This window comes from Oculina patagonica, chromosome 4 (genome assembly GCF_052425735.1).
Source record: "Oculina patagonica isolate OP01 chromosome 4, crgOcupat, whole genome shotgun sequence".
NCBI lineage: Eukaryota > Metazoa > Cnidaria > Anthozoa > Scleractinia > Oculinidae > Oculina > Oculina patagonica.
In genome coordinates this window covers 28,156,857-28,181,949 of record NC_135761.1, presented here as the reverse complement: position 1 = coordinate 28,181,949, position 25,093 = coordinate 28,156,857, and the positions used below count along the sequence as shown (strand labels likewise).

General features: G+C 37.9%; 4 protein-coding genes across 4 annotated transcripts in view; 2 read left to right on the top strand and 2 right to left on the bottom strand.

The window, feature by feature from the left end:
• LOC144650111 (cleavage and polyadenylation specificity factor subunit 1-like) overlaps positions 1–16,295 on the bottom strand; it is a 32,116-nt gene extending 15,821 nt beyond the window's left edge. The window contains exons 1-23 of the mRNA XM_078509771.1: positions 16,006–16,295; positions 14,216–14,255; positions 13,293–13,429; positions 13,005–13,088; positions 12,342–12,499; positions 12,039–12,188; positions 11,484–11,623; positions 11,285–11,395; positions 10,483–10,576; positions 7,895–7,982; positions 7,167–7,257; positions 6,778–6,806; positions 6,145–6,202; positions 5,469–5,542; positions 5,159–5,227; positions 4,974–4,979; positions 4,674–4,754; positions 3,590–3,670; positions 3,267–3,320; positions 2,525–2,632; positions 2,349–2,382; positions 1,861–2,033; positions 599–720 (exon numbers count right to left, since the gene is read on the bottom strand). Coding sequence (XP_078365897.1) covers positions 599–720; positions 1,861–2,033; positions 2,349–2,382; positions 2,525–2,632; positions 3,267–3,320; positions 3,590–3,670; positions 4,674–4,754; positions 4,974–4,979; positions 5,159–5,227; positions 5,469–5,542; positions 6,145–6,202; positions 6,778–6,806; positions 7,167–7,257; positions 7,895–7,982; positions 10,483–10,576; positions 11,285–11,395; positions 11,484–11,623; positions 12,039–12,188; positions 12,342–12,499; positions 13,005–13,088; positions 13,293–13,429; positions 14,216–14,255; positions 16,006–16,149 — 2,126 coding nt within the window. The 5' untranslated portion in view covers positions 16,150–16,295. The remainder of the gene's footprint in view (positions 1–598; positions 721–1,860; positions 2,034–2,348; positions 2,383–2,524; positions 2,633–3,266; positions 3,321–3,589; positions 3,671–4,673; positions 4,755–4,973; positions 4,980–5,158; positions 5,228–5,468; positions 5,543–6,144; positions 6,203–6,777; positions 6,807–7,166; positions 7,258–7,894; positions 7,983–10,482; positions 10,577–11,284; positions 11,396–11,483; positions 11,624–12,038; positions 12,189–12,341; positions 12,500–13,004; positions 13,089–13,292; positions 13,430–14,215; positions 14,256–16,005) is intronic.
• A 93-nt stretch (positions 16,296–16,388) lies between these two features.
• On the top strand, positions 16,389–17,629 carry LOC144650103 (protein SPATA45 homolog). Its single transcript, XM_078509766.1, has 2 exons — positions 16,389–16,673; positions 17,413–17,629. The coding sequence occupies exons 1-2, from the start codon at positions 16,481–16,483 to the stop codon at positions 17,430–17,432; spliced, it is 213 nt and encodes a 70-aa protein (XP_078365892.1). The 5' UTR covers positions 16,389–16,480; the 3' UTR covers positions 17,433–17,629.
• A 2,647-nt stretch (positions 17,630–20,276) lies between these two features.
• On the bottom strand, positions 20,277–21,274 carry LOC144650031 (ciliary microtubule inner protein 2C-like). Its single transcript, XM_078509665.1, has one exon. It carries the CDS (start codon positions 21,272–21,274, stop codon positions 20,684–20,686), a length of 591 nt encoding a protein of 196 aa, XP_078365791.1. The 3' UTR covers positions 20,277–20,683.
• Positions 21,260–25,002, top strand: LOC144650029 (uncharacterized). Its single transcript, XM_078509664.1, has 3 exons — positions 21,260–21,683; positions 23,143–23,374; positions 24,055–25,002. Exons 1-3 carry the CDS (start codon positions 21,387–21,389, stop codon positions 24,327–24,329), a joined length of 804 nt encoding a protein of 267 aa, XP_078365790.1. The 5' UTR covers positions 21,260–21,386; the 3' UTR covers positions 24,330–25,002.
• Positions 25,003–25,093: the final 91 nt, after the last annotated feature.

Here is a 25,093-nt window from a genome sequence, read left to right as displayed (position 1 = left end):
TTCGAACTGGAGCGAAAGTCTTTCTAATTTCATGCTTGGAGATAATGATTTGAGCCACATATAAATTTCACTCTTGTCAGCCATGATCGGTATGTTTCACTCTCAATAAATGTACCAGCCTCGTTATGAAGTCACTTTGTGATTGGATGATGGCAAAAAAGCGGGAAAAAAGGCCTTGGTGTTCACGGTTCGAGTGTCCGCACTGTAAAAAGTGGTTTGGGTACAGGCAGATGAAGAAAGAAGTGGCTTTTAACTTGAAAAAGTCGGGCCGACATTTTCATGTTTCTCAGTGTTTTATCATCATTTAAAAGCCATTGATTATGGTTTGTTCATATCGTGGAGAATGAACTTATGCCTTTCTTTTGTTGTTCAAAGGTAGTTTGTTGATCACTATCTTCACCTTCAAAATTCTAGCAAAGTTTACACTCAACTTCTTGTGATCAGTTGAGCAAATGAAGCTTAAAAAATATAACTGCTATGAACTTTCGATGTGAGAATCAAGTTTTATAGTTTATGGGAGGTAGTTAAAGGTTCTACATATTGTGCTTAGTGTTACAAGTGCAATTTATACAACTGACAATACTGTTATGTGACTTACACTTTTGGAGTGGTGGGAGTTGTGACCTGTGGCTGTACTTCACTGTTTGACTGCGCTACCTTCTCTGTTGAAAATATACCACTGACATCTCTGTATGCACAACATGCACACACCTTAGCACCCTAACAATAAACATGAGGAGTATCAGTAGAGCAACAACATTTTATTTCCTCCAAGCATTAAATCACACACCTAGATTGTCACTTAACCAACCTTGGATTGTTTTTTTACCCCATGAAAAATAAGTTGTTTATTATATAAAATTCAGTGGTATACCGAGGAGTAGCAAATTAATAAAAATGCTATCCCGTCAGTGGTGATATGACCAAGTAATGATCAAGTAATGATTTTTCCATTGGATCACAGACTCGATCCCTATTTAAGTTCTATTTTTAATAACTAGAAATAGCTCTCACTAAGCTGCCCCTGCCTCTTTGTAATTTTTTTACAGCAATAATCTAAGATTAGTGGAGTCTTTTGTCGCCTTTAAATATGCCGATAGACTACACAATAAGGCTTCTCTTTTACTGCGCCCTGTACGTCACGACATTGTTTGCTGCGGAATTTCTTGTTGTGTGACACCGTTACGTCCTAACAAAATTCGCAAGTTCAAGTCAAATATATTACCTAGCGGAAATAACACATAACACATTGTTCATGGTAACAACACGCAAGCTTATTCTTGTGCTTATAACATTCAAAATAAACTTACAATAATTTCCAGGCCAAAAAGCCTAATAATTCCACGAGTAACAAAATATGTCATGTCATTTTCAATATTATTTCAATTTCAGGTACACGTTTCAGTCACGTCTTCAAGCAACAGATGTTTCCTTTGATCACAGTGCAACGGCTATGCAGCACTGACTTCCGTTGCTCATTTGTGAGCGTTCCGGCAATCCTTTGCGAGCATTAGGGCAATCCTTTGCAGGCATTTGGGCAATCCTTTGCGAGCCAGTTTGACTAAAATCGAGATTTTTTCCGGTACCATTCACTGAACGCACACATTTATCCTATCTACGCGGGGACTTTTAAGGTGCCTCCTCGGGTTCCGGCCTCTGGGCCGGAACCCTGCGGGGGCAATAAAGTGAACATTACATAACCACTTGGGGATACACATTTTATCTTCTCATGCTGATAGTACCGGTATCTCTCTCTCATCAGCATGCGAAGATACAGTTCATATCAATGCACGGCCATGTAATAACCTCCTCTACGACTTGTACTTGCCAAAACAAGAAGGGATCCCCAGCAATACTTACTTGGTTGATCTGTGGTCTGGATATCTTCACTTTTGGCTCTGTACCTTCTAATGTAAACTCAAGTAAAATAATGGAGCCATCCGCTGTCATCATAACTGCATAAGGATCAGACAGTGAGCACCATACAATGGATGACAGGCCTGCATCCAGCGGAATGTGATGTAGCTGAGTTACTGAAACACAAGTTAAGATGAAGATCAGACAACCAACTTCTTACAATAGATGCCAAGTCAACCCAGATAAGAGAAGCCTATTTTAAACCTCTGTAATTATAAACCCCAAGAAATGTGTTGACAAGTTGGGTAAGATAGAGGCCCATCAGGCCAGTGCTTATCTCTAGCATTAAGCAACAAGGAGTACATGTACTTCTACACCCCCCTGAGTAGGATGCTTGTCCATCACAGGGTTACCCCCAGCAGACAAAACATAATAGTGAAGTATAAAGTGAAGTCAAATTTGTACATGTAGACAGATAAGCTGATTCTCACCTCCTTCTAATAATCTCACACCTTGGGGAGTAACCTGCAAAATAAATAAAAACTATTTTATTTTTTCCATATTAAAAAAATCTGCATCTGTACCAGTTTTCCCAGTTTTGAGCCAACATAGCATTCATTTCCTATCTTCTCTGATAAAATTAATAATTAGTGAACATAACAATAACCTGTAAGATATATTTTCCATTGCCAAGATTTCCAGCAAACACAGTGGGGTACTGTGATGTGAATCCTGAATGATCAAGCTCCATAATCTCTTGCTCTGTCTTTAACACCTAAAACATGGCATGGATAGTATAAGTGTGGAACTGAAGGAAAATGACATTTAAAACAACATTACTATAATTTCCAGCTACTAACAACTAGAACAAACTCTGAAGATGGATCGCTGATGTTTAATGAGATGCCATTTACGACAAATTTTTTGAGGAAATGCACGAACTATGATTTGTCAGTTTGAGTTAATTTCAGCTCCCTGAAGCATGCAGCTTAATTACCTCACGCACATGCTTTATTTAGGTAATGCATGCACAGTAGCATATATACATCATACAACTCAACAAAGTTCTCAATTGACATTTAACAAGTTTATGAATACTTCTGTTTGATATTCGCAGTCAGAATCTCAGAAGCTTGGGGTTTGTGTCATAACATAAGTAAGATTTCCCACCAACAGCAGGTCGCTGAATGATATCCAAACTTTACAAGTAAAATGAAACTCATCCAAAACAGGAGTTGTTGCTCATTAAAAGATAACATAACATTTTGATCACTTTAATATTGATCTTCAGTGATATAAAAAAATGAATGGAAAAGTTTGTTGAGTGTTAATGTTTCAGCAAGACATGTATAACTATGAAGGTCAAAGCTACATTCTGAGATGCAACATTTGTTTGTGAATTTACTTACCATGCTAGAATCCTCTCTACTCAATAACAGAAAAGAGTGATGGCTAACGTCACCCTAAACAAATGTACAGCAAACAGTGTTAGTAATGACTTTGCTAACAGTGTTAGTAATGACTTTGCTGTATTGTGAAAAGAGTCTTTTAACTAAAATTTACAAAACTACTCATAAAAGTCTTTAATAGAACATAGTTTTCTCTGTATCAAGAACATAACTGTTTTTTGTGTAGCATGTACATTTTAAACTACAGGTGTATGCATTTCACATGTTGTAATGATTCAAAGGCGTAATCCATTCCAGGGATAAATTACAAGATAAATATTTACCTGGCCACCAGACAAGACAGTCCACATGTCAACACATCCAGGCAGCTCAAATGTCGTCACAACTTGAGGTCTGACACTTCTCTAGAACCCAATAGAAAAATATAACAAACTGTTACTGCAGTTTTGGAATTGAAAAAACGTACTCATGTAACACTTGTACCACTAACAAGTGATGAATACAAATAAGATGATATATGGACAAAAGATAGAGCGAATGGTAAGTGAAAAATCACCCACACAATTCTATTTGCAATTTCTCCAGTTGCAAAAAAAACTTTTAAAAACAATTCAGAGTTTTAAAGAACTTGAACTGAGGGACCGTTCATTTTTTAATGGGTAGGGGGGACTGGTGGGATTTGATCGATAGTCGCTGCTATATATGATGGTCCCCCCTTCTTCATCAGAAATTTTAGCCTGGCCCCCCCTCAAGATCCAATTTTTTTTCGATGACCCCTCCCCCCTACACAAAAATATGCGACAATCGCGTAAATTTAAAATTTATCAAGCTATAGAGTGTATCAGTTGTTCAGTCATAATAATAGACAAGTTACATCCTCCAAATAGCTGACATTGGCTTTGATTTTTTTATTGCGTTTTGTTAGTATGGGTTGACTACATTTGTAACCAATGAGCTGTTGGGTTGAGTTAATGCCGTTTTGTACATACTGTATAACAAAGTAGGGGGTCCGGGGGAATGCTCCCCCGAGAAAATTTGAATTTTAAGAACCTCAGGAATGTTATTTTGGGCATTCTGGCAAGGTTTTAAACTATTTTAGAAGCCCTCGTTACAACACTTAAAATTAGAATTATTTTCAGTGACCCCCCCTTACAGACCATATTTTTTTGGCTGACCCCCCCCTTTTAAGCCATATTTTTTCGCATGACCCCCCCTCAAATCCCACCAGCCCCCCCCTACTCCATAAAAAATGAACGGTGCCTGATGACCTTCACATTATCAATGCAGTACTCTACTACTACTCAGTATTCTCAGAGGTCACGAGTACAAAACTTAAAAAACCCTGAATTTTTGGGCAAACACAACTTACAATGATTATTTGTCATTTAACAACTAATTTCACCATACCTGAAGGACTGATAATGCGCCATTCTTTCCATACCCAGAACATGTAACAAGTTCCAAATCCAGTTCCTTTCCACCAGCAAACTAGGAAATGATGGTGGACACAAGATCAGTAAGCATTTTGAACATCACTCCAAATCACTTTGAAGCAACTTTAATTAAGTAGTCCTTTATCATGACTGTATGATGTTACAGTACAGTCAAAACTAAGAAGGTTATCAATTAATTTTTAAAAAAGGTTGTCACAAGTCCACCAATTCTCTTTTCAGAGAAAACAATTAAATAATAAAGATTAATACATACCTCTTCCTATTGATGGCAATTGAAGACAAAGAAGAACATCGCAATTGAAGAAAAGAAAAACAAAGCAAGCTGTTAGTAAATCTGTGCTCTGCAAAGCAGTGGGTATACACACGAGAACTTGTATTTTCATGAACTTGAACATGAACTTGTAAGAGAACATGTTGAATTGCAGTTGTTGAACTCACCGAAAGAAATGCAGGCTCTCCCATATCAACACATGTACAAGGTCCTATGTTAAGCAAACTATCACATACCTAACAAAATAGATTAAGACATTAAAAATATGTTATTTTATAGTTGTGGTTAATACACAGGCAAACCAGCCATGTTCTTCACACAAACAGCTATGAACACAATGTTTGACCTTTAAAAAATTATTAATAACACTGAGAATAACAATCGTTTCAGAAGATATGACTTTAAGAGTTGCAAAACGCTAAAATACTCACAACTATCAGAATTCTAAGGTAGATATATCAGCTAACCAGAACTTACTTCAAATGTGTATGACGTTAGCTTGACACCAGACTGTTCTTCTTTACCATACACCTCCAACTCATCCAGATCATCTGTACAGGATATAAGATAAGGTAAGCCAGGTGTGGTAAAAGTGAAGAACAGCAAAGTAAAGGCTCTCAGTGAAAGAAAATTTAGTACAGGAAATGTAAATATCTGATTACTGTGTTTTTACATTCTAACACAGTTTAATGGCTACAATAATGCCAGGATTGCATGTACTGGATCACACCAAAAAATAAATTAAATTAAAGTGATGGCTCTGTTTACCCAATTGTTTGTGTGGTTTATCAATAAAAGTGAATCCCTCAGTGATCTTCAACTTTTACTCCCAAATTGCCATAATTTTGTTATAGGAAAAACAAGTCAGATCATGGAAGACTCCATTGTAGAAGCTTCGATCTCAATTTCTTGCAATTTTTTTTCAGCAATTCTTATTTTACTAACAGTCTAGCTAGTTTAGCGTAAAATTGTAAAAGAGTGTTTCACAACCACAACTAAATTTTTAATAAAAATACATCAGCTGTCAAACAGACACGTCATGAGAATTAAGAAAATTATTTGAAAAGCTACCACAATGGAGCAACACATCCTCAGAACTACGTGAGAAGAACTGGAAGGTAATAAATTATATAAAAAGAACTGATTTTCTAACCTAATGCATAAGTATAGTCTGTATCCAGCCTTCTCCTCTTGGCTTGAGGTGGGTCCAACTAAAATGCAAATAATATTCTATTTACCTTCATTGGTCACAATAATTAATCAAAATAACAATTTTAGTTCTTTTACAAGTGTATAACAAGGTTTATTAGTCCACTATTGTGCCATTTTACCATATTAGGGCAAAAAAATGCACAAAATATGCCACATTACTTCAATGTAGAACAGGGCAATACGGACGGATGTACTTATCAAATATGGATCCAAACTTAGTGGAAAAAAAGTGTATTTAATCCCTTATTCAATGGTTTAAACATATAATATGAGTGGACATTTTGCTCATTGCTTGCATTTTTCTCACCCCTCCGGGCTTGGAAAAGTACTATGCAACTTGCAAAATATCAGTGTGGATTATATGTTAAACCAACAAAATTCAAATTCAGGGTGATCTTCTCAGTTGAATTATAATGCACATCTGCACAGGAGACCAATGGTCAACTAAAGCTGATTTTTTTTATTACCATGTGTAAATAACTCAGAGTAATGTTGCAGTTAGTGCACAACGACCTCGGCAACTACTGGAAAAGTGAGTATAATTTAAAAACTTTAACAAAGTTCTAACACTTACTCCTGGTGAGAACAGATCAGGCTCTGTGCCTAAGAAAGGATAAACAAAATACAATACATAAATTTTGCCTGGCATAATTATATGACAAAAGCAAACTAGGTTACAAAACAACTTATTAACAAGCACCAAAATACTCATTGTTGACTGCTTTGTGCTGATTTACAAGTCAGATTAAAATCTGTCAAAATGCAAGGAATCAGCGGACGGGGCAATTATCACGGGTACTATCCCACACCCTCCAAAGCATTTTTGCCAGGTGTCAACAACAATTCTATGATTTCCCATTTACACTCCCAGGTGGATAGGGGCTCTGAGTCCTGGACTCAGACTGGTCTCCAAAACTATCCAGAAGAAGCAGTTGTAACATACAACTCACAAAATAAACTTACCCAATTCCTCAGTTTTTTCAGTGTATTTGACAAGTAATGAGTTACCAAGTCGAGATCCAAGAAACAAATATCCATCTCCACACTCACAAACCTAAAAGTAAATAAACTACATTGTGGTGTTTGCTGTTTGGTTGGCAAGAGACGCAAATCAGCCAGTGGAGTCACTATATGCCGGTACCAGTATATCATTTGGCTTTCATAACCAGCAGATATTCCCTTGTCACACCCGACAAAAAGATAGTTTTAATGAACATAAACATCAATATAACAAGCCAAATATAGGAGAGACTTTACAAATTTTTCTGATATTACACTTGACCTTACGTAACAGATTTAGGACGATTTAAGAACTGGAAAACAAAAAAACAAGCGTTTCTCGGTAATAACGTAACAAGCAATTCTTGACCAAAGCGGGCAAGGAAAGACAGTCATAGTGTGCAGCATATGAACATAAATAAATAATAAATGCTTTTCCAGTAGTACATGGCTAACAAGCTGTTCCCTGCTCTTTGAGTGCCTCTAACACAAAGCCATGAAGACAGACAGATTTTCGCCTTTTGTTTCACAGCAAAAAAATCCATTTGTGTTTGCTCGATACATCTAGCCTAACAATTTTTCCCCGCAATTGTTACAGGATTTGTAATTTACTTCAAGTCATAAGTTTATCCTCAGCAGCTACCTTCAGAGTTATATTAATTTTATGAAGTGTTGACAGAAGTAATACGTACACATGATGTAAGAACACTTGCTGCTGCCTTGTCAAAATTAAAATTCCTCACACTCCTGACTCCATCAGCTACCAGGGTAACAACATAGCTAACAAACAAAACAGGTTGTTAAATTAAATATTGTATTAAGTATAACAATTATAATACATGATAACATTCAACAGAATAGGTACCATAAAAAAGTTTTCAAGTTACCAGTACTGTATTTAATTGAATAAGCGCCACCCCCGAATAAGCGCCGCAGTCCCTATGTGGTGCTTATTCGAGGAATTCCGTTTAACTATAAAAACAGCACTACAAAGCAACTCTAAAACAAACTTGGACATTTCTTTCCATCATAAGCAATGTTTTGCAGTTCAAAGTAATTGTTTTATCGTCCATTTAAGTTTTTCTATCCAACAATGTTGTGAAGGCTGCGAACTTTGCCAGGACAGATAGTGCCACTTTTCTCTTCAGCAAGAGATAGATAGTGACAATCAAAAAACGCAATTTTAATAATTATTAACTGCGCACGCAGTTCATGTTCTGCACTTTGTTTGTTTTTTTCTCAGTGACCAGACTGATGCTCCCGCAGGCCCGCTCGGTCAGTCACGCGTCACGCAATGTTTAAAAGCTAGAAATTACCTACTAAGAGGAAAATTTTCTAACGCATGGGCTTTACTTGGCAAGTTTAGCGTGGAATGTTCTAGTTTGAAGCGTTTGACTCAAAGAAAATACTAAATTTTCATGCTTTGAAAGAAAAATATATTTTAGCGGGCTAAAATCTGTAACTAAATACCATTACGTTGGTGTCAAAGAATGTGCTGACATGACAAGTTTCACTTTCGATTGGCTAGACATCGAGTCACGTAATGTTTTCAAGCTATTAATCGCCTACTTTTCAAATCTTTGCGAATCCTTTGGTCTTTACTAAACAAATTTATTGTGAAGTATTTCTCTTTTAAGCGTAATCTATTTTTTTGGCTGTGTCATTGAAAGCATTTTGGATATACTAAGAAAAATTCCCTTCACAAACATGCCCTGACTTGTACCGCTTACCTCATTCGGTAGGCTAGCAGAAATTCCCAGTACCATTATGTTGTTGCCAAAGAATGTGCTCGCTGACAACTCTCACTTTGACAATTTTGCGAATCCTCTGGTCTTTACGTAGGAGATGTAGTGTGAAAGAAGAATATGTTTGAGCGGGTAAAAGTTATAATTAGCATGTTAAGTGTGAAATGTTCGACTTTTTAGCGCTATGTACATTTGGAGCTGTGTCATCTAGAGGATTTCTGAAATCTGAAGGAAAACCACTGAGAAAAACATGCCCTGACTCGCAAGATTTACATCATTGGTAAATTAATTCCCGGGGAATTCCCATTCAGCTAAAAGAAGCTCTAGTGTTCTTCTCAAATTTGATTTAATTATTTGCTCCAATATTCGAAGCGAGTTATTCAATCTTTAAACGGGATTCAATACAACACTGGATGTTGATTTAAAAGATTTTTTTGGTTTCACGGATCAGGATCGTGGGAATTAAATTTGGCCAGCATTAGCATATAAGAAAAATATTTAATTGCGTATGGAACAAGTCAACCATGAAATGTCACACAAGGTGTTTTCTTACTATTTTGTTTGTCATTCGCATCATTGTTTGACGCAGGTAAGGGGATAAGGAAGGGGAGGGGGTGCATTTTTTGTTCCCCCCACAATGCTCCCCTAGAGTGGTCACGTGACCAGCGCAGTTTTAAGCTCTAAGAGCTCTTGTTTACTGTAAAAGATTAGATTCTTTGTGGGGTCCAAATTTTAAATAAGCGCCGCCCTCAAATAAGCGCCACACTTGAGGCGCGAAAAATTTAATAAGCGCTGCGGTGCTTATTCGAGTAAATACGGTATGTAATAATAGACTGCCCTTTGAAGACTTTGTGTGTCAACAACATTATTTTGAATGAGAGTGGATAAATTATATAAGTAATTATAAGCTATAGCAATTTAATAGCTATAAACAAACAATCTCCTACTATCAGCCCTATTTAATTAGCACATTAGTTTTACTTATGGAAGCTTGTATTTCTATAGTCAGAACTTTTATATTACATGTAACTTCAATGTAAACCTTATTTTTTCAAAGCATACTCAACTGACCATATGAACATGTGAAGAGGAACCACTGTACATATGTACAATGTAAACAAAATTTCAGGTCAATTAAGGTTTCTCTGAATTTTGGAGGTTCAGACTTCTATTAACAGATGCTAATGAGCTACTAATTTTGCTTAACAACTTATCTCCTCGTGGTTCTTATTTCTTGGAAAGCAAAGTACTCCATGATTAAATGACTGTTTCTTTATTTCACTTCTGATTGGTTTGGAATAATTTTGCAAGGAAGAGGTCAAAAATTTCATCTACTGCTAACTTCTTACTAACAAACTACCATCTCATTTACAAGCTGATGGACAACCTCCCTTTCACAGTGTCTTTGCATTTAGGTAACTTATTTGGAGGCTTACAGCAGAAATAACATGCATTCAAAACTGATACACAACATACATATTTGGTAGCAGCCAACGTTAATAATCTACAAAACTGCCGAGTTCGCATGCACTTACATTTCTCCACCCTTGAGTGAAAATACAAGTTTGTCTGATGATATGAAAGTCGCCTTGCCACCATCCAGAGTTATAACCACGCCATCCTGGGGTCCTGTGCGATAGAATGTACACTGTATATTACTAGTAACAAACGTTTGACTGTTTACATACAATGGTTACTGCAAACTCATTGGCATTTCACAGTCCACACAAAATGTTACTCTCTAGGGTAGAGTAAGTCAAGGAAATACAAGCACAGAACTGGCTTTACATCAACTCCCCCCTCCCCCTCCCTCTTGCTTTTTTGCAAATACATGTATACACCCTGGGGTGGGTTCTGGGTACCATCAAAATCACTAGAGTGGTAAAACCGCTGTTAGGAATTTGCACTGGCGGCAGCACAATTCTTATCACGTAATTGAAAAACAAAATCACATGGACACTACTTCTTCATCAGGAAAGCCAACAAAAAGCTTCGTGATTTTCGAAAACTCTTGCGGAACCATTCAAAGAAAAACAAAACCTGCTTTTCTTTAAGATTGAATACATGTCATGAGTTTTCTGACCCTGTTGCCTCGATAGCGTCATTTGTGTTTATACAAAAACTGGAAAAATGATGTTTACATGGCCACGTCATCAAAAACACAAATTTTTTTCGCCGCCAGTTTAAATTCTTTTCTGGAATAACATTGTATGCACTCAAAATAATTTTTAAAAGGCACATCAATGGGCTTATTGGTATATATGTTGTTACTCTGTTTGTATCAGAGCAAGGAAAAAATATTAGACTACAATACAGTGTAAAATTAGTTCTTCTTACTCAGAGGAAAGTCTGTGCTGTGATCAGCAATGCTGTTCAGTGAGACGCCATATGGAGGAACACTTTGATTCAGGTACAGCAGAGAGTTTGTAGCACAAACCAACACTCCACCTGGTGAATAAAACACAAGATAACTCAATTTACAGTCCTGTGTTTTTAATCAAAGCAATCAAGACAATGAATTTTAAGCACAACTCACCAATTGGCTTGGGCACAGCAAGAACTTGATTACAGTCAAATGGTAGATTATTCAAGGACCATACAACTGGGTGGGTTCGCTGAGACAAGTTTAAAGAAACAGCTACCAAGGCACATGTGTCGTGACGCATAGCAAGACGCCTGCCAAGAACAGAAATAATGTTGGATTTCAAACAGTGTCAATGCACAAATAAGATACACACATGTCTGTAGTAGTAGGCAATGCATTCCACTTTGTTTACACATGTGATCAGGAATACACGATACAGTGGACTCTTGATTTCTCGATTCTCCAAGAAAAATGAAAATCGGTTCGACAAATCAGGGAGTCTGAGAAATCAGAGGCAAAATTACTAACAGTGTTTGACGGTGGGAAGGGAAATGTATTTTGGTTAAAGTTATCAAGAGGTTTGAGAAATCAAGGGTTCAAGGAATTGGAATTCTACTGCATTTATTAAGGTAAATGTTGTGCAACTCTGGTGAGTGCTGATACTCAAACAAGCAATGTGAGATAGATAAACAATATTTATTTAGTAAACAAATAAAAATTCCTCACCCTGGCCAGGTCTGAAGTGGTTCATAGAGCAGTAGCAGGGTTGGTTCATAATAACCGTGCAAAAACTGAACATCAATTATGTTGCAGAGCTTATCATGAATGTCTTTTAAGTTGATTGTGTAACTTGGTAACAGAGGAGAACGATCTCCACTGCAAACAAAAAACAAAACAGAGTCAATTTGATTACAACTCAAACTGTACAAAAACAATGTCAGACAAGGATTATATAGTGACATCAGCTCTAAAAAAACATCCTAGAAACTTAGAGCAATTACTGAAAACAACAATAAGTTAACACCTTACCTTCCTGTAAAAGTTCCTTCTTGTTCATGTTCATCTAACACTCCTTCCTGTCTGAATGGTAGAACCACAAGATGTGTTCCATAGACCAGCATTACAGAACAACGTCGCTCAGGATCCACACGAACAAGAGGAGGACGAAAATACTCCTGATTACAACCCTGTGGTATAAAAAAATACAGAAATATGTATCACAGATTAATTGAGGAGTGTCGCTGTAAATCTTGTCATTAGTGATTACACTGTCTGACATAGCTTAAAACTCTTTCTGGGTACTTCAGTTTGATTTACATGAGCTGCAAAATTGAGGTTCCTTCAGTTCAGTTGGTTTCGTTCAATAAGAACCAGAAACAAAGCAAGTATTAATAATAATTTATTTCTTCAACAAGGTGAATAGTGCATCTAATCGTTGCAATCAACTGAAAAGAAGGAAAAATCAAGTGATTGCACATTGACCTGCATTCCTATCTCCTGATGTTTTTTTTTTCATTTCATTTGGCGTTTACAAGGTAAGTTAATGGTCCAGATATTGGGAGATTTCAATATTGTAAACAAATAAATCCAGTTTCTCTTTTGTATGAAGTTCATCAACCAAACTTTCTTTCAGAGTAAAAAATAGTAAATTGGAACAGATTTGGTGTTTTACAGTATAACATTTTAACAAACCTTTATAATCTTGTCGTCTTCAAAGAAATGCAAACTTCTTGTCTTGAGATCATGTGTGCCAGGATCATAGTCAATAACAGCAAACTGTAAACACAATCGACACACTTGTTACATCCTGCTCATATGTTTACAAATAAGACAAACCTCTCTAATATAGGCAACAAAGGAACAGACCAAAGTGCCTGTTTCTGATAAGTTTCACAAATTTGATGCTTTTTCAATAATCAAAGGACTCTAGAAGCCATTTGTAAAAATGGTCTAACACAACTGTATGTATTTATACTGCACCTTAGCATCTTTAAAGCTCAACAGAAGTGAGTCTCTTGAATTTCCAGCTAATCTGACAGCCTGGAGACACTCGATGTTACCAAACAAAGAGTACTGACTCAGTAGCTCCAACTTCCTTCTCTTAGTACTAGTACTGTCTGAATTTCAGTGAAGAGAAAAAGAAAATTAAAGGTAAAGGTATGTTTTTTACATTGGAACACCTAGTGCACACAAAGTTTGAATGGGACTTCATTTTCCTGTAGCTCATTGCAAAAAAAGTACCCAACGGAGAACCTTAGTGAGGATTTTCAGAGAGAAAAAAATGACATATGTGTAAAAATGACTCCACTTATCTTTTTTTGCTTTATTTTCAATCAGAGAAAATAGTAAATCATTGAAAAACTGAAGTACATGCTTAGACAACTCTAATTTATAGACAACTAAATTTAACCCCTAATAGTGCCAATTGGCACATAATGCCATGACTTAGTCAATATTTGTCCAATTTGAATTTTTGGCACTAAACTTCAAAAGATCTAAATTTTGAAAGTATTATATTGTACTTCCCCTACCTTCCTCTATTTGTGACCCTTATAAATTAAAACTCTTTTTTTGGAACTTGTATTACTTCCTAGGTGCAAATAATACTGTTGAATAAATTAATTTTATGGAATATTTTTAAATCCAAATTATTTATTAACAGATTTAAACCAAAAAAATTAAGGTAAATTACTTAAGTCTGTTCAATAAGCCAATCAAATTCATTCCAGGGCGGCTAAAATCAGGCTAATCTGCTGGAGTTTTGAAAAAAGTTGCAGCAAGCCCTGATTATTGGTTCAACCTCATCAAAGGATGTATGAGTGCAAAAACAAAAAACAACAGCTTTACTTGATCACAGGTTACCGACTGGCATAAAGATAAATAGAGTAATAGAAACAACAAACCTGCTGTCTTGTCTGAGGATGTTGACCCTACTGCATGCTGCTGCAAAAAAAATGTTACAATGTAATTAAATTCCTTTCATATAAAATCGGATACAGTGTATACACGACTGTATGTTTTGCATGGACATTGGATGATGATTTCTCCTTTTGATAACTGGCCACTTTTGGGCAAAATACCATCCACAGGTAAACACATACAGTGGGCGACAAAAGTGTCGAGACACTTGGCTCTTCTTGAGTAGCTTGGACAATTATTTCAGCCCTCACCTCCTTGATATTATTGCCTACCCCCAAACCAATGTTGGATTTGCTCTCAGCAACACTTGCTTTATTCCTGTGCAATATTGAAAAGGAGGAGATGGGGTGGTTGACAATCTACACCAGATTTGAAGTGAAATTAGCACTCATTTCAACCAACTCTCTCAACTACTTTTGTCGCTCATTGCAGATATGAAATCACATCCACATTACATATAACATCCCAAAATTGATAACACCACAAAATCCTGGTTATGATGCCTGGGTTATACAACTTCATAAGGGGTGGATGGGGGGAGGGGGTGGTATTATCATTACCAAGTGAAGAATGTTACAACATTAGCTAATAAGAAATGGATAAAGCTTGTTAACAAAGCAACAAGAAATTCAAAGATACTTAACACTGGGAACTTTAAGTTAACATTAAACTGCTTTTTTGCTTCATTAACTAGCCTGTTCCAGGCATTCAGTTAGTTGGGAATAGGCTTTTAGCCAGGTGGGAGTCCAGGAGTCCTATGGACGGCCACTTTTCAGAGAAAATTAATATGAATAACTTTATATAGAGTTTTTTTTAGCAAATTTGGAACTCTTTAGATACCTTTGCACTCAAAACTACACAAAAACACCTTGTATGCTCCTCACGCCCTCCTATGGCGACAAAGTCAGGCCTCATAAAAATTTTGGACTCTCACTTTTTAAATCCTGGCTAAAAGCCTAGTTGGGAACCAGCATGAAAAACAGGATAAGTGCGGGGAACAGGGGTGGAAAAATGGCATGGGGTTTTGGGGCACCTTCTCCTAAACACCACTTCCCTTATTTTTCGCTTGCCATTTTTCACGCTGTTCTCCAACTGACCGAACGCCTGGAACAGGCTATTGATTAACTAGACTTTCAGCTGCACTTCCAAGCAAACTTGCGCAAGTGGCTCATATGCCTCAGCCTACAACTTAGTCTTGCATACATGAATGCACTTGTCAATATGTTTCTGTTTACTTTGCAATTATTTTTGTGTCACTCAAACACTTGATCTGTGATTGACACACACAAAAATAATGGCAAGTAAATTGTGTTGCACCATGCATAGTTCTTGCTGTGAAGAGTCACCCCCCCCCCCCCCCCCCCGTGCACTAGCACCGCACCATCTTCCCCTTGTCACTTTATACTACTGAAACCTATGTCAGTACTGTGGGCCTCTTTGGTCTGAACGTAGTCACGTCTACAGCCTATCCAGTTGAGATTGCTAGCAAGGTTGCCTCAATCTATTTTGACTAACAACTCTTCTAGCATATAAAATTTAAGTCACATTTGTTAATGCTATTATTATTAATAGAAGAAGGTTTGTTGACAGTTTTTCTGTACACCTCAATTATCAGATGATCTACATTGTACTAAAATGTTCAATGATCATTGCAGTCATTGTAGGCTAGAGTTAATTAGTACTTAGCATAAATCGTTTAGTAGTCTGTTGAGGTTCGGGAAAATATGTGTGCAAGAAATAATATTACTTGTAAAAGGTTTGTTTGATTACCTACCTCGTCCTGAGTATAAAACCTGTAAATACGAAGCTGTGATGTTCCTGCTACAACAAGATTGTTTTCCACAGCAGAAAAGAACTGACAACACACACAGTGTTCAACTCCTGTAGGCGGATGAGCCTGCTTGTAAATCGCATACATCGTCCTCCTTTAGCTGACACAAGCCTTCTTGCTTGTGTTTTTTAGCTCAAATGATGCATATGTTTATAAGAAAATAGGACAATTGTCAAATCTTTTCACTCAAATTCGCTCATTTTCCCTCTCTCCGCGTGTAATGGAAGAAACCAGGCCTGCTGCTTTGGAACCAGGCCTTGAAAGTGCTGGAGCATTCCATTGCAGGTGAATAAACTGGAACTAGCGTCATTTCCATGGCAACGACTCATCGATTGTAAACAAACCAAAGTTATCAAGTCAAGCTCTGAAGAACTTTGAAAAAACTTCCTGAAACTTCGCTGGCAATTCAAGCATTACCATGAATGTAGAATCCTGGTGCACTGTGGAACTCAATTCCAAGCAAGACTGGTTGCGAGCTAACAGGAAACACAACCCAAGCGCATTTGCAAGTTCCGTGTTCAAAGGTGATTCTAATCAACATCATGCTAGCCGGCTGGACTTCAAAAGTACTCCTGAAAAACATAGAGAAAGACGGCACTTTCCCGATAAAGGTAAGAAAACGTGCCATCGCTTTCTTGTCTACTAATTTGTTCTGAACATTTATACCCCTGATAAATTGATTGCGCATAGATTTCTTCTGTGTTTCCTTTACAAATGTAAGACTTTCCCGTTAGCTATTATGCTGATAATGCCATTTCTTTGTTTGCCGCTCGATTAAGCTAGACTGTTGAAGTTTGTAAATCGTTTAGCTTAAGGTAAACATCGGTTGTTCAACTAATAAAAAAAAATAAGCTCTATTATGTGTAATTTGTCTTGTTTGTTCTGTTCTTTGTTAAAATAAATAATTTTTGTAATGAGTTTACCAAATTTCTGAACAGCCAAAATTTATATTTGTGTCGTAAGAAACCTAAAAATAATGGTCTATTTTTATTAAAAATTGCTTTATAAGAGCATTAAAACTGTAAACAAGCGCCACTGGCTACAAATGGCTCGGATGGAAATGGATTGCCATTTGAAAGATTAAGGCTTAATTTTTCAAATGGTTTCCGCACTTTTTCAAAAAATCGATGTTTTTAGCCGTGGTTTGATTTCTCTCAGCAAATTACGGTTATATCTTCCTTTAGACGTCAAAGATAATGATTTCCATGGGTTAAGTTGGCAACCACTAATTTCAGAGCAGTTTAGACCAAAAATCTGCTAAATCCTAGATTGACAGACCTATTTAGTTGAACCAGTTTATCAATTCACTTTATATTTAAACTAATATTCATTTTAAAAAATTTTCTTCAGATCGAACCCAGCTCAAGTAATAAACACACAATATGGACAAATCAGCAAACAAGAAATAAGAAAGAACAGCACTGTGCAAACACACTGTGGAAATGACTTTTGTAATTGTTATTTATTTATTATTAAGAAGATTATGTTTGACCAGATTCATGGATGGAAAAGTTTGGATAGAAATGTTTTGTAATCAGGATGAAAATATAGGTTTTGTTAATGTGTATAGTCTGTTCTCTGTGTTTAATACATAGATCTGGTTATTGTATTATTGTAACAACAATGTACATATAACCATCTATCTAAGAGTTACTATCCTATATATGCTATATTTTGATGCTTTCCACCCAGGAGAGGGAGGAAGGGGCCGAAACTTTGGCCATCTTACAAAAATGCATTGCACTTGAGCACCTGAGCCTGCAATATGGTCACATGATACTGGTCAGCAGACACCTTGTATTGACAGCTAACGGACCATTATTTTCTTGGAGGGGGGGATGAAAAATTCTCCTCTGCAAACTTTTTTTTTTAGTTTATGCACCTATGCAAACATTTTTTTTTTCGAAATTCTTACTATTTTTTGTTATACATATCGTTTTTGCAAACAATTTATTTTGTCTTTCCAGGCCCTGCAAACAATTTTTTTCAATATTTTTCATCCCCCCCCTCCAAAAAAATAATGGTCCGTCCCTAACATGGATGCTCAGTATCAAAGAGTTATGTCTGTACGTGCTCACAAGCCATGCTGCTAGCCATGGTGACCATGAAAACTCAAGTTCATGGTTTTCCTATTTCTGTGGATTTTCTATGGTTATGGAACTCCGCTTTGCAGCCCTTTGTTTCTATTCACACTGAAGAAGGGTTATACACCAAACAATTCAGTCATAGCTATAAAGGTATTCTAATTCATGAGAACGGAGAAACTATCTTTTGCATTTGTGTCTTACAACTTTCTCATAAGACGTGACTGGGGGTGGGTCAATAAAGATCTTGACTCTGACGTCTTTGGTGTTGTTTACCTCTTTAGAATGTTGATTTTTTTTGGATCTAAAGAGGTAAGGTACACCTCACTTTTCTCTCTTTCTTACTAAGACTGTATGTCACCCCTCCCTCCCTCCCCCCTTGAAAAATAATAATTAAAAAATAACAATAACTGGCCTGGACAAAATGCCCCTGGGATTTTTACCTGGAAAATACTTGGAAAACCTTTTGGCATAGCATGTTTTAAGAATGAAGAATGTACAGCTTTTTCCTGTATACTGAGACAGGAGTGTTTTGTTTGTTGTATTTTGTCTTCGGAGGGGGGGGGGGTGGGGGTGATGTGGTACTGGTACCCTCACTAGCTTTTTTTTTCTGTACAATATTATGTTTCATCATACAACTTTCTGTAACATAGCATGTAAAATTTAGAAGACATGTAAACAAGATTTTTCTCTCTTTTATTATTTTACTCAACAAGTATTATGTACAGTTCTTTCGCATTGTTCCCTTTCACTAGCTTTATTGTTGTATGTAAATATGTAAACTTGTAAATCAAGTGAAATTCAGTTTCTTGTCAAAATTATTTCTGAAAAGCACAAATGCACTAAAATGTATTTTTAATCCAACACAACGAGAACTACAAATGTATTTTTAATCCTTTAATCTCTTAATTGCACTTCTAACATGCGTTTTTTGAAATTTAATTAAGCTTTAAGGCCAAACAAACGCGGCGCGCCCGGGCCCCTGCGGGTCGTTTTTCGCGCATACCGCTCTCTCCGTTCCTGCCTCTCCCCCCCCCCCCTCTGCGGCTAACCCATCCGCTCGCCCCTCCTCCCGCCTCTCCACCCCGTGCCTCCCGCCTCCCTCTCTACCTCCCCGTGGCAGCCTACTCCCCGCTCCTCCATTCTCCCTGGCGGGTACGCCCTTCTCTCAGGGGCTCTCCCCCGAGCGACACTCCCCCCGGTCCCCCCCTCCTACCCTTCCTCGTCCTCCCTTCTGTCTTCCCCTCTCCCCCGCTCCGCTGCTCTTCCCCCACGCCCCCCGTCGCTTTCTTTCCAGGGCCGCTCCCCCTTTACGGGCTCGACTTCCCGCGCACGCTCCCTTCTTTTTTCTTCCCCGCCTCCCAGTCCTTCTCTCCTCTCCCCCCCGACTGGCCTCTTTTTTCTTCGGGGGTCCTCTTCTGGCGGGACACCTTCGGTCGGCCCGCCCCCCCTCCCTCTGTTTGGGCTTCCTGGGGTATCCCTTTTTTTTTCCTCTGTCCCTCCTCACCTCGCCGCCCCCCCCCCACTCCCGCCGACCCGTCTCCCTACAATCCCTTAAGGGGCACATTTCGTCGGCGCGGCCTCTACAGGCTGCTGCCGGCTTCTGGTTTCTTGTGTGGTCTATTTTTGACTATTTTACTTTCCCTCGCCGGTGGCCACGTCTTTCTTTAGTTGTGCTTTTCTTGGGGGATACCTGCTTCGCAGCTATCAGTGGCGGTTAAGTCTCGCAGCGACTTCCCCAACTTCGTTTTCGCTATTTTAGTGGCGCTATTTACGCTCTTTGCCTCTTCTTGTCCTCCAGCCGTGCCGGCGGAGTCGGCTCGTAGTGCTGGGGAGATAAGTAGGCTTGACAACTGTCTACCTCTGCACGATGCTGACCGGAGGTCAGCTCGTAGTGCCGTTTAGAGTTAGACTTCTGGGCGCGTAGCTTTTGGCCTTGCCGACTTGTCCGATCCAGCGCGGGTTTTACCGCTGGGGAGATAAGTTTGGCTTTTGGTCACGCAACGGAAGTTCGTCTGTCACGCCGATTGCGGAGCGGTGTTCCCCCCTTTACGCCATATACGGTGTGGTTTTGTGTCTGATTATTTAAGTATTTTAAAGTAAAACTTCGTAGGAACTGTGACATTAATGATAAGTTATTCAACTTGACAACCGGTCGCCATGGTAAAAAGGACGCCAAAACAATCAAGATGGCTTTAACTCAAGATTAAAACTTTTCCAACGAGAAACGCCTCTACACTGCTCTAGCTCGGGGTTATAATTTCTTACATTATGACTTTACTTTTACGTTAACGTATCTGCTAAGCTATGCTTATTTACTTGGTAACAAGCTTATACATTAGAGAACAAAAATTTAGCTTACGTCAGAACATATGTACAACATTTACTACACTTTTTACTCAGGAATCGATCATAAGATATAAGCTCAAGCTTAAATATCTTCAAAAGCCTTCCGCTTTATCCTTTGCCATTATAAGAACGCTATTTGGAGGCTAGATCCTTCGCTGGTGTTGTGAAAATCTTGCTTCAATCTTGCTTTACACTTTATGCCAAAGTTCGTAGTCTTTCGGTCCTCTCTCCTTGTCGTACGTATATTCCAATGAAGCTTTTGTATGATTGGGATAACTACCAATCGTTCCCTCTGGTGGCTTTACTTTTGGTAAAAACTGCTCCTCCGCTGTAGTCGGGTAGTGAAAATAATCCAGTTTTTGATCAAACAAAGTTCCACTTTGGTCTCTGTATTGCTGTCGATGTTGAAATGTAATGTCGTCGATTTGAGCGCGGTCTCTCTCGCGATCAGGAATTCTGTTAGTGAGGTGATAGTGTGGTTTATTCAAAACAGCTTCTCTTCTCAGACAGCGATTCCCTAATACACGATCAGGTTTATCAGAGAAGCTTGTGGGTCGGTAAGGAGAGCCAAGCGTGTTCAAATTCTTGACCAGGGTTTGTTCAGCGATGTGCGAGCGACGGTAATCTTGAAACCACTTTTCTCTGCCTTCGCCGTATCGTTGACTGTCTCCATAGGCCATAAAATGTGGTGTGTAGTATCTATTTGCGGGCATATTGATAGGATCGATATAAGTTTCTCTGCTCCATGTGGAAAACCTCGGAACCTTGTGGTTTGCCATCTTTGAAGCTGTCGCTAAGTGAATTTCTGAGTTTTGTACCAAAAACACCATCCCTACCCCCTTGAGCAACCTCCCCCTGGGTACCCTAGACGCAATATTGGGCAACTTGTTTATGATTTTCAAAATGGCTTCCGAATGGCTCGTCTCAGCAAAGATAGGTGAACTGCTTGCATCTGAAAGGTTCGATAAAGATTCCATCGCACATAGGGAACTTAGTTTATCTCAAGCATTTTGTTTGTTGTGGCAAAATCAACAGACAGGCGATGTAGCGGGCAGACAAAGGCCTAACGCCATCACAGATTCAGCCACGGCTGCGGTGTTGTTAGATTTGTACGTGTTGGAAAAAATTGACTTAGAGAAAGAAATTAAACATTGGATGGACAGGAAAAGACAAATTGTCATGGTGAAAGTACGTATTTTTTGACAACATACCCAAATAGTTTATAAAATATGCAATTACTGGTAAACACAGCTAATTATATTAAGGAAACTTGTACAAATTAGAGTGGCTTATTTTTTGCTATTATTCACTGTATTATTACATATAATATTTATAATTAATTACATGTAATTATACCATATTTTGTATTTCAAGTTCCTTGTGATTTCTAATGGATGTTAGTTGGTTAGAAACTGATAATTGGGAGTTTTGAAATACCTGCACTGTGCAACTGTAAGAAACTTTAAGGGCCTGTTTACAAGCAGGTAGGGTAACCCTAGCACTAGGGTTACCCTAGCAGTCCTGAGGGTTACCCTAGCGCTCCCACATTTCTTCTTTTTTTCATCGACGTGTTTACAAGGCGGCTAGGGTTACCCTAGCTGAGCGCCAGGGTTACCCTAGCGCATTATAATTGCTCTGCTAGGGATAACTCGCCTACCCGGGACAACTTTATTTTGGCACCAAGAAGCTAAATATGTTTAAAAAATACCAACAAAAACAGCAAATTGTGACCAAGAAACATCGTGTTCATTGAAAATTTGTCGTATTTTTGCACTGGAACGGAATTATTTTCGAAATAACAGCTTCTTACGACAAAGTTTGTGGTAAAATGTTTGGCGCTGCATATGTGAGGTCATTTCATAACATAAGTATTTATAGTTTCTCCGTCAAACGCGTTCCGACTATAAAAAATTGTGCTTGGGACGTTAATAAGCTTGAAAATTGAAATATGATTTTACTGGAACTGATAAACTGCGTAACTAAAACGAAAATCGGTTTTGGCGCTCAGATTATTACCCGTTACATGCTATATTTACAAGGTTAACTGAAGCGTAACCGGTGTAAGTTGACCCGGGTAGTAGGGTTACCCTACCTGCCAATTTTTGCTTGTAAACCCAGGCTATCTTCTAACCCTCTTGCTAGGGTAACCCTAGCACTAGGGTTACCCTACCTGCTTGCAAACAGGCCCTTAACCTGGCTTATCCAATCAAACGTTCGGTAATCAAACCCAATCGAACAGCAATCGTTCGATTGAGTTCGGTAATCGAACATATTCGAACTCACAATAAAATTGGGTCAATCAAACAAAATCAAACGTTCGATTACCAACAGTCAACAATCATACTCAATGGAACGTTCGATTACCGAACTCCTGTTTGTTTATATTGGGGACATTTTGTATGCTGTACCGTCCCCCTGATTAGTCCTGTGTGATTTACTTATCAAGAGACAGATTCCGAACAAAATCAAATCGGATTGAGTTTGATTGTGTTGGATTGGTTTGAAATCTAACTCACAAGTAGATGTTCGATTTTGTTCGATTACCGAACCCAATCGAACAATTGGTGTTCGATTGGGTTCGATTGATTTTTGGTTCGATTTTGTTTGATTGGATACACCAGGACTTAAGTTCTGATATTCCTCACAGGTTAAAGATGCCACATTAACAGGGTCATATTTGGATCAGGCTCTATTTTCTGACATTGTAAAACATCATCAGAGAACTGACGGAAAACCAAGAACAATAGTAGAATGGATTATACAAGGATCTTATGAAAGAGAGAACTCTGCAACTGTAGTCTTGGACAGCTTAGTGATTCGTGGAATCCTCGGAAGGGAATCAAAACTGTTTGGAAGAAGATATCCAACTGTTGATTCTGGTATGAATATATATTTCTTAATAAATAACATTTATTAATGACTTTTATAAAACTGAATTTCTGGCATTTGAGTGAACATGACTTAGCCTAAAATTAAATATTTATGTGGCACTAGAGCAGTGGGGACTGGGGCTAGCCCACTCAAAGTGAGCATGTTATGAGGAAGGGCTTAAGAGATGATTTTCACTTGGGAAATCATTCCAGGCAGACACCTCGTTTAAGCTCAGAACATTATTTTCAATTTTGGTCATCTACTTTTAAGTTTGTCATTTTTGGTTATCATACGTGCAGTTTTGTTTAATTATGAATGCAGGTGGGGATGTTTCGAATTGTGTAGCTCCATAGAAAAGGCTATTTAGAGCTTGAGCCATGATTTCTACCCAGATTTCCTGCCATGTTTTTTTTGGCAGGTTTTTTGGGACTAGCAAGAGTTTGTTTAACATGTCAAAATGCATTCTTTGAGACTGAAACTGCTGGTACATTGCAACCCAAACACTGCCAATGACTTAGTTGTCGACAACTGTTTCACAGACTAGTCCTGAATAAAAGTTGTTAATAACAGTACTGTTTTAAGTAATTTTTCTTTTGAAATGGAGAACTTATTTGTTGTCAATAACAAACTGATATTTTACAGTTTATTGTTTAATAAATTGTTTTTGGTTATTTCATTTGTAATCTAGAACCACAAAGGAAGCTTTTAGATGAAATACGGAAGGTGGTTCTTCTCAGTCAGCCTGCGGATGGTTATATTTGGACTCTTCTTAAACTTATGTACGAAGCAGACTGTTGCATGGGAAAGAAATCTCCTCTCCTTAGCAGATGTTTTTCACCTGAAGAATTTCTGGCAGCAAAGGAAACAATCAAGACACTCGTTACAGTCAATATGCAAGATGAACATGCGACAAGTACAGATACAGCTAATGCTCAGTCATTTGAGCTGGAAATTGTTGGATAACATGGAAATTTACAAACTGTATCACAATGTTCACCTTACAAGAAAGAAATCAAGATAGTTATCATTATATTTAAAAAGAGCTCAAATTGTGGGTAAGACTGCAGAAGTATTTTCTGTTTCAATGTTCATTGAGTTTACGTTCGATGAAGAAGACTTCCTAAAGACTCGACTTGGATTTTCTTTGATTTACTTTCAAAAAACTTTTTTTCCAACATTTGAGTTGTTAAACTCTGGGTGGGGCTTATCTGCGGGTGCGGCTTATCCGCGGGTGTTTACGGTAAGTTTGTTGTGAATAAATACAACAGCAACATGGACAGAGAAAAGTGGCATTAAGTGCAATAGAGCCTACATTTCCTGACAAAGCACAATTTTATACAATAACATACCACCAATTTATTTAAGATTCAGGATACCTCAAGCTGGAGTGTGAAATGATTCACGTTTTAAAATGTAATCTAATTTTGATGGCAGTGCGTATCTGCCTCCATTTTAGTATGTCTGTAAATATATTTAAGTTTTCACCAACAAATCTGTTAAGATTCTAATGTGAGGTTTTTGTTGATGGCTCTGCAAATACTTGGTCTTTAGTAAGTGTTCCATTTTATAGCAAATTGACCCGAAAGCTTAAAGCTTTTCAAAGAAAATTATATAATTATCGTTCATTTCAAGCCGTGGGCCATCACATGCTATTAAGGATTGTGAGAGCTTTGACCAAAACAATATTAGAATTCTATGTGTGGCTGGGTATATTATAAGGTCAAAGG

Bases quoted from the DNA above. Each gene is read 5' to 3' on its own strand.
- LOC144650103 (XM_078509766.1), top strand. From the start codon at position 16,481: ATGAATGTAGAATCCTGGTGCACTGTGGAACTCAATTCCAAGCAAGAC. The intron at 16,674-17,412 runs GTAAGAAAACGT...AATTTTCTTCAG, and splicing joins ACGGCACTTTCCCGATAAAG to ATCGAACCCAGCTCAAGTAA.
- LOC144650031 (XM_078509665.1), bottom strand. From the start codon at position 21,274: ATGGCAAACCACAAGGTTCCGAGGTTTTCCACATGGAGCAGAGAAACT.
- LOC144650029 (XM_078509664.1), top strand. From the start codon at position 21,387: ATGATTTTCAAAATGGCTTCCGAATGGCTCGTCTCAGCAAAGATAGGT. The intron at 21,684-23,142 runs GTACGTATTTTT...TATTCCTCACAG, and splicing joins GACAAATTGTCATGGTGAAA to GTTAAAGATGCCACATTAAC. The intron at 23,375-24,054 runs GTATGAATATAT...TTTGTAATCTAG, and splicing joins ATATCCAACTGTTGATTCTG to AACCACAAAGGAAGCTTTTA.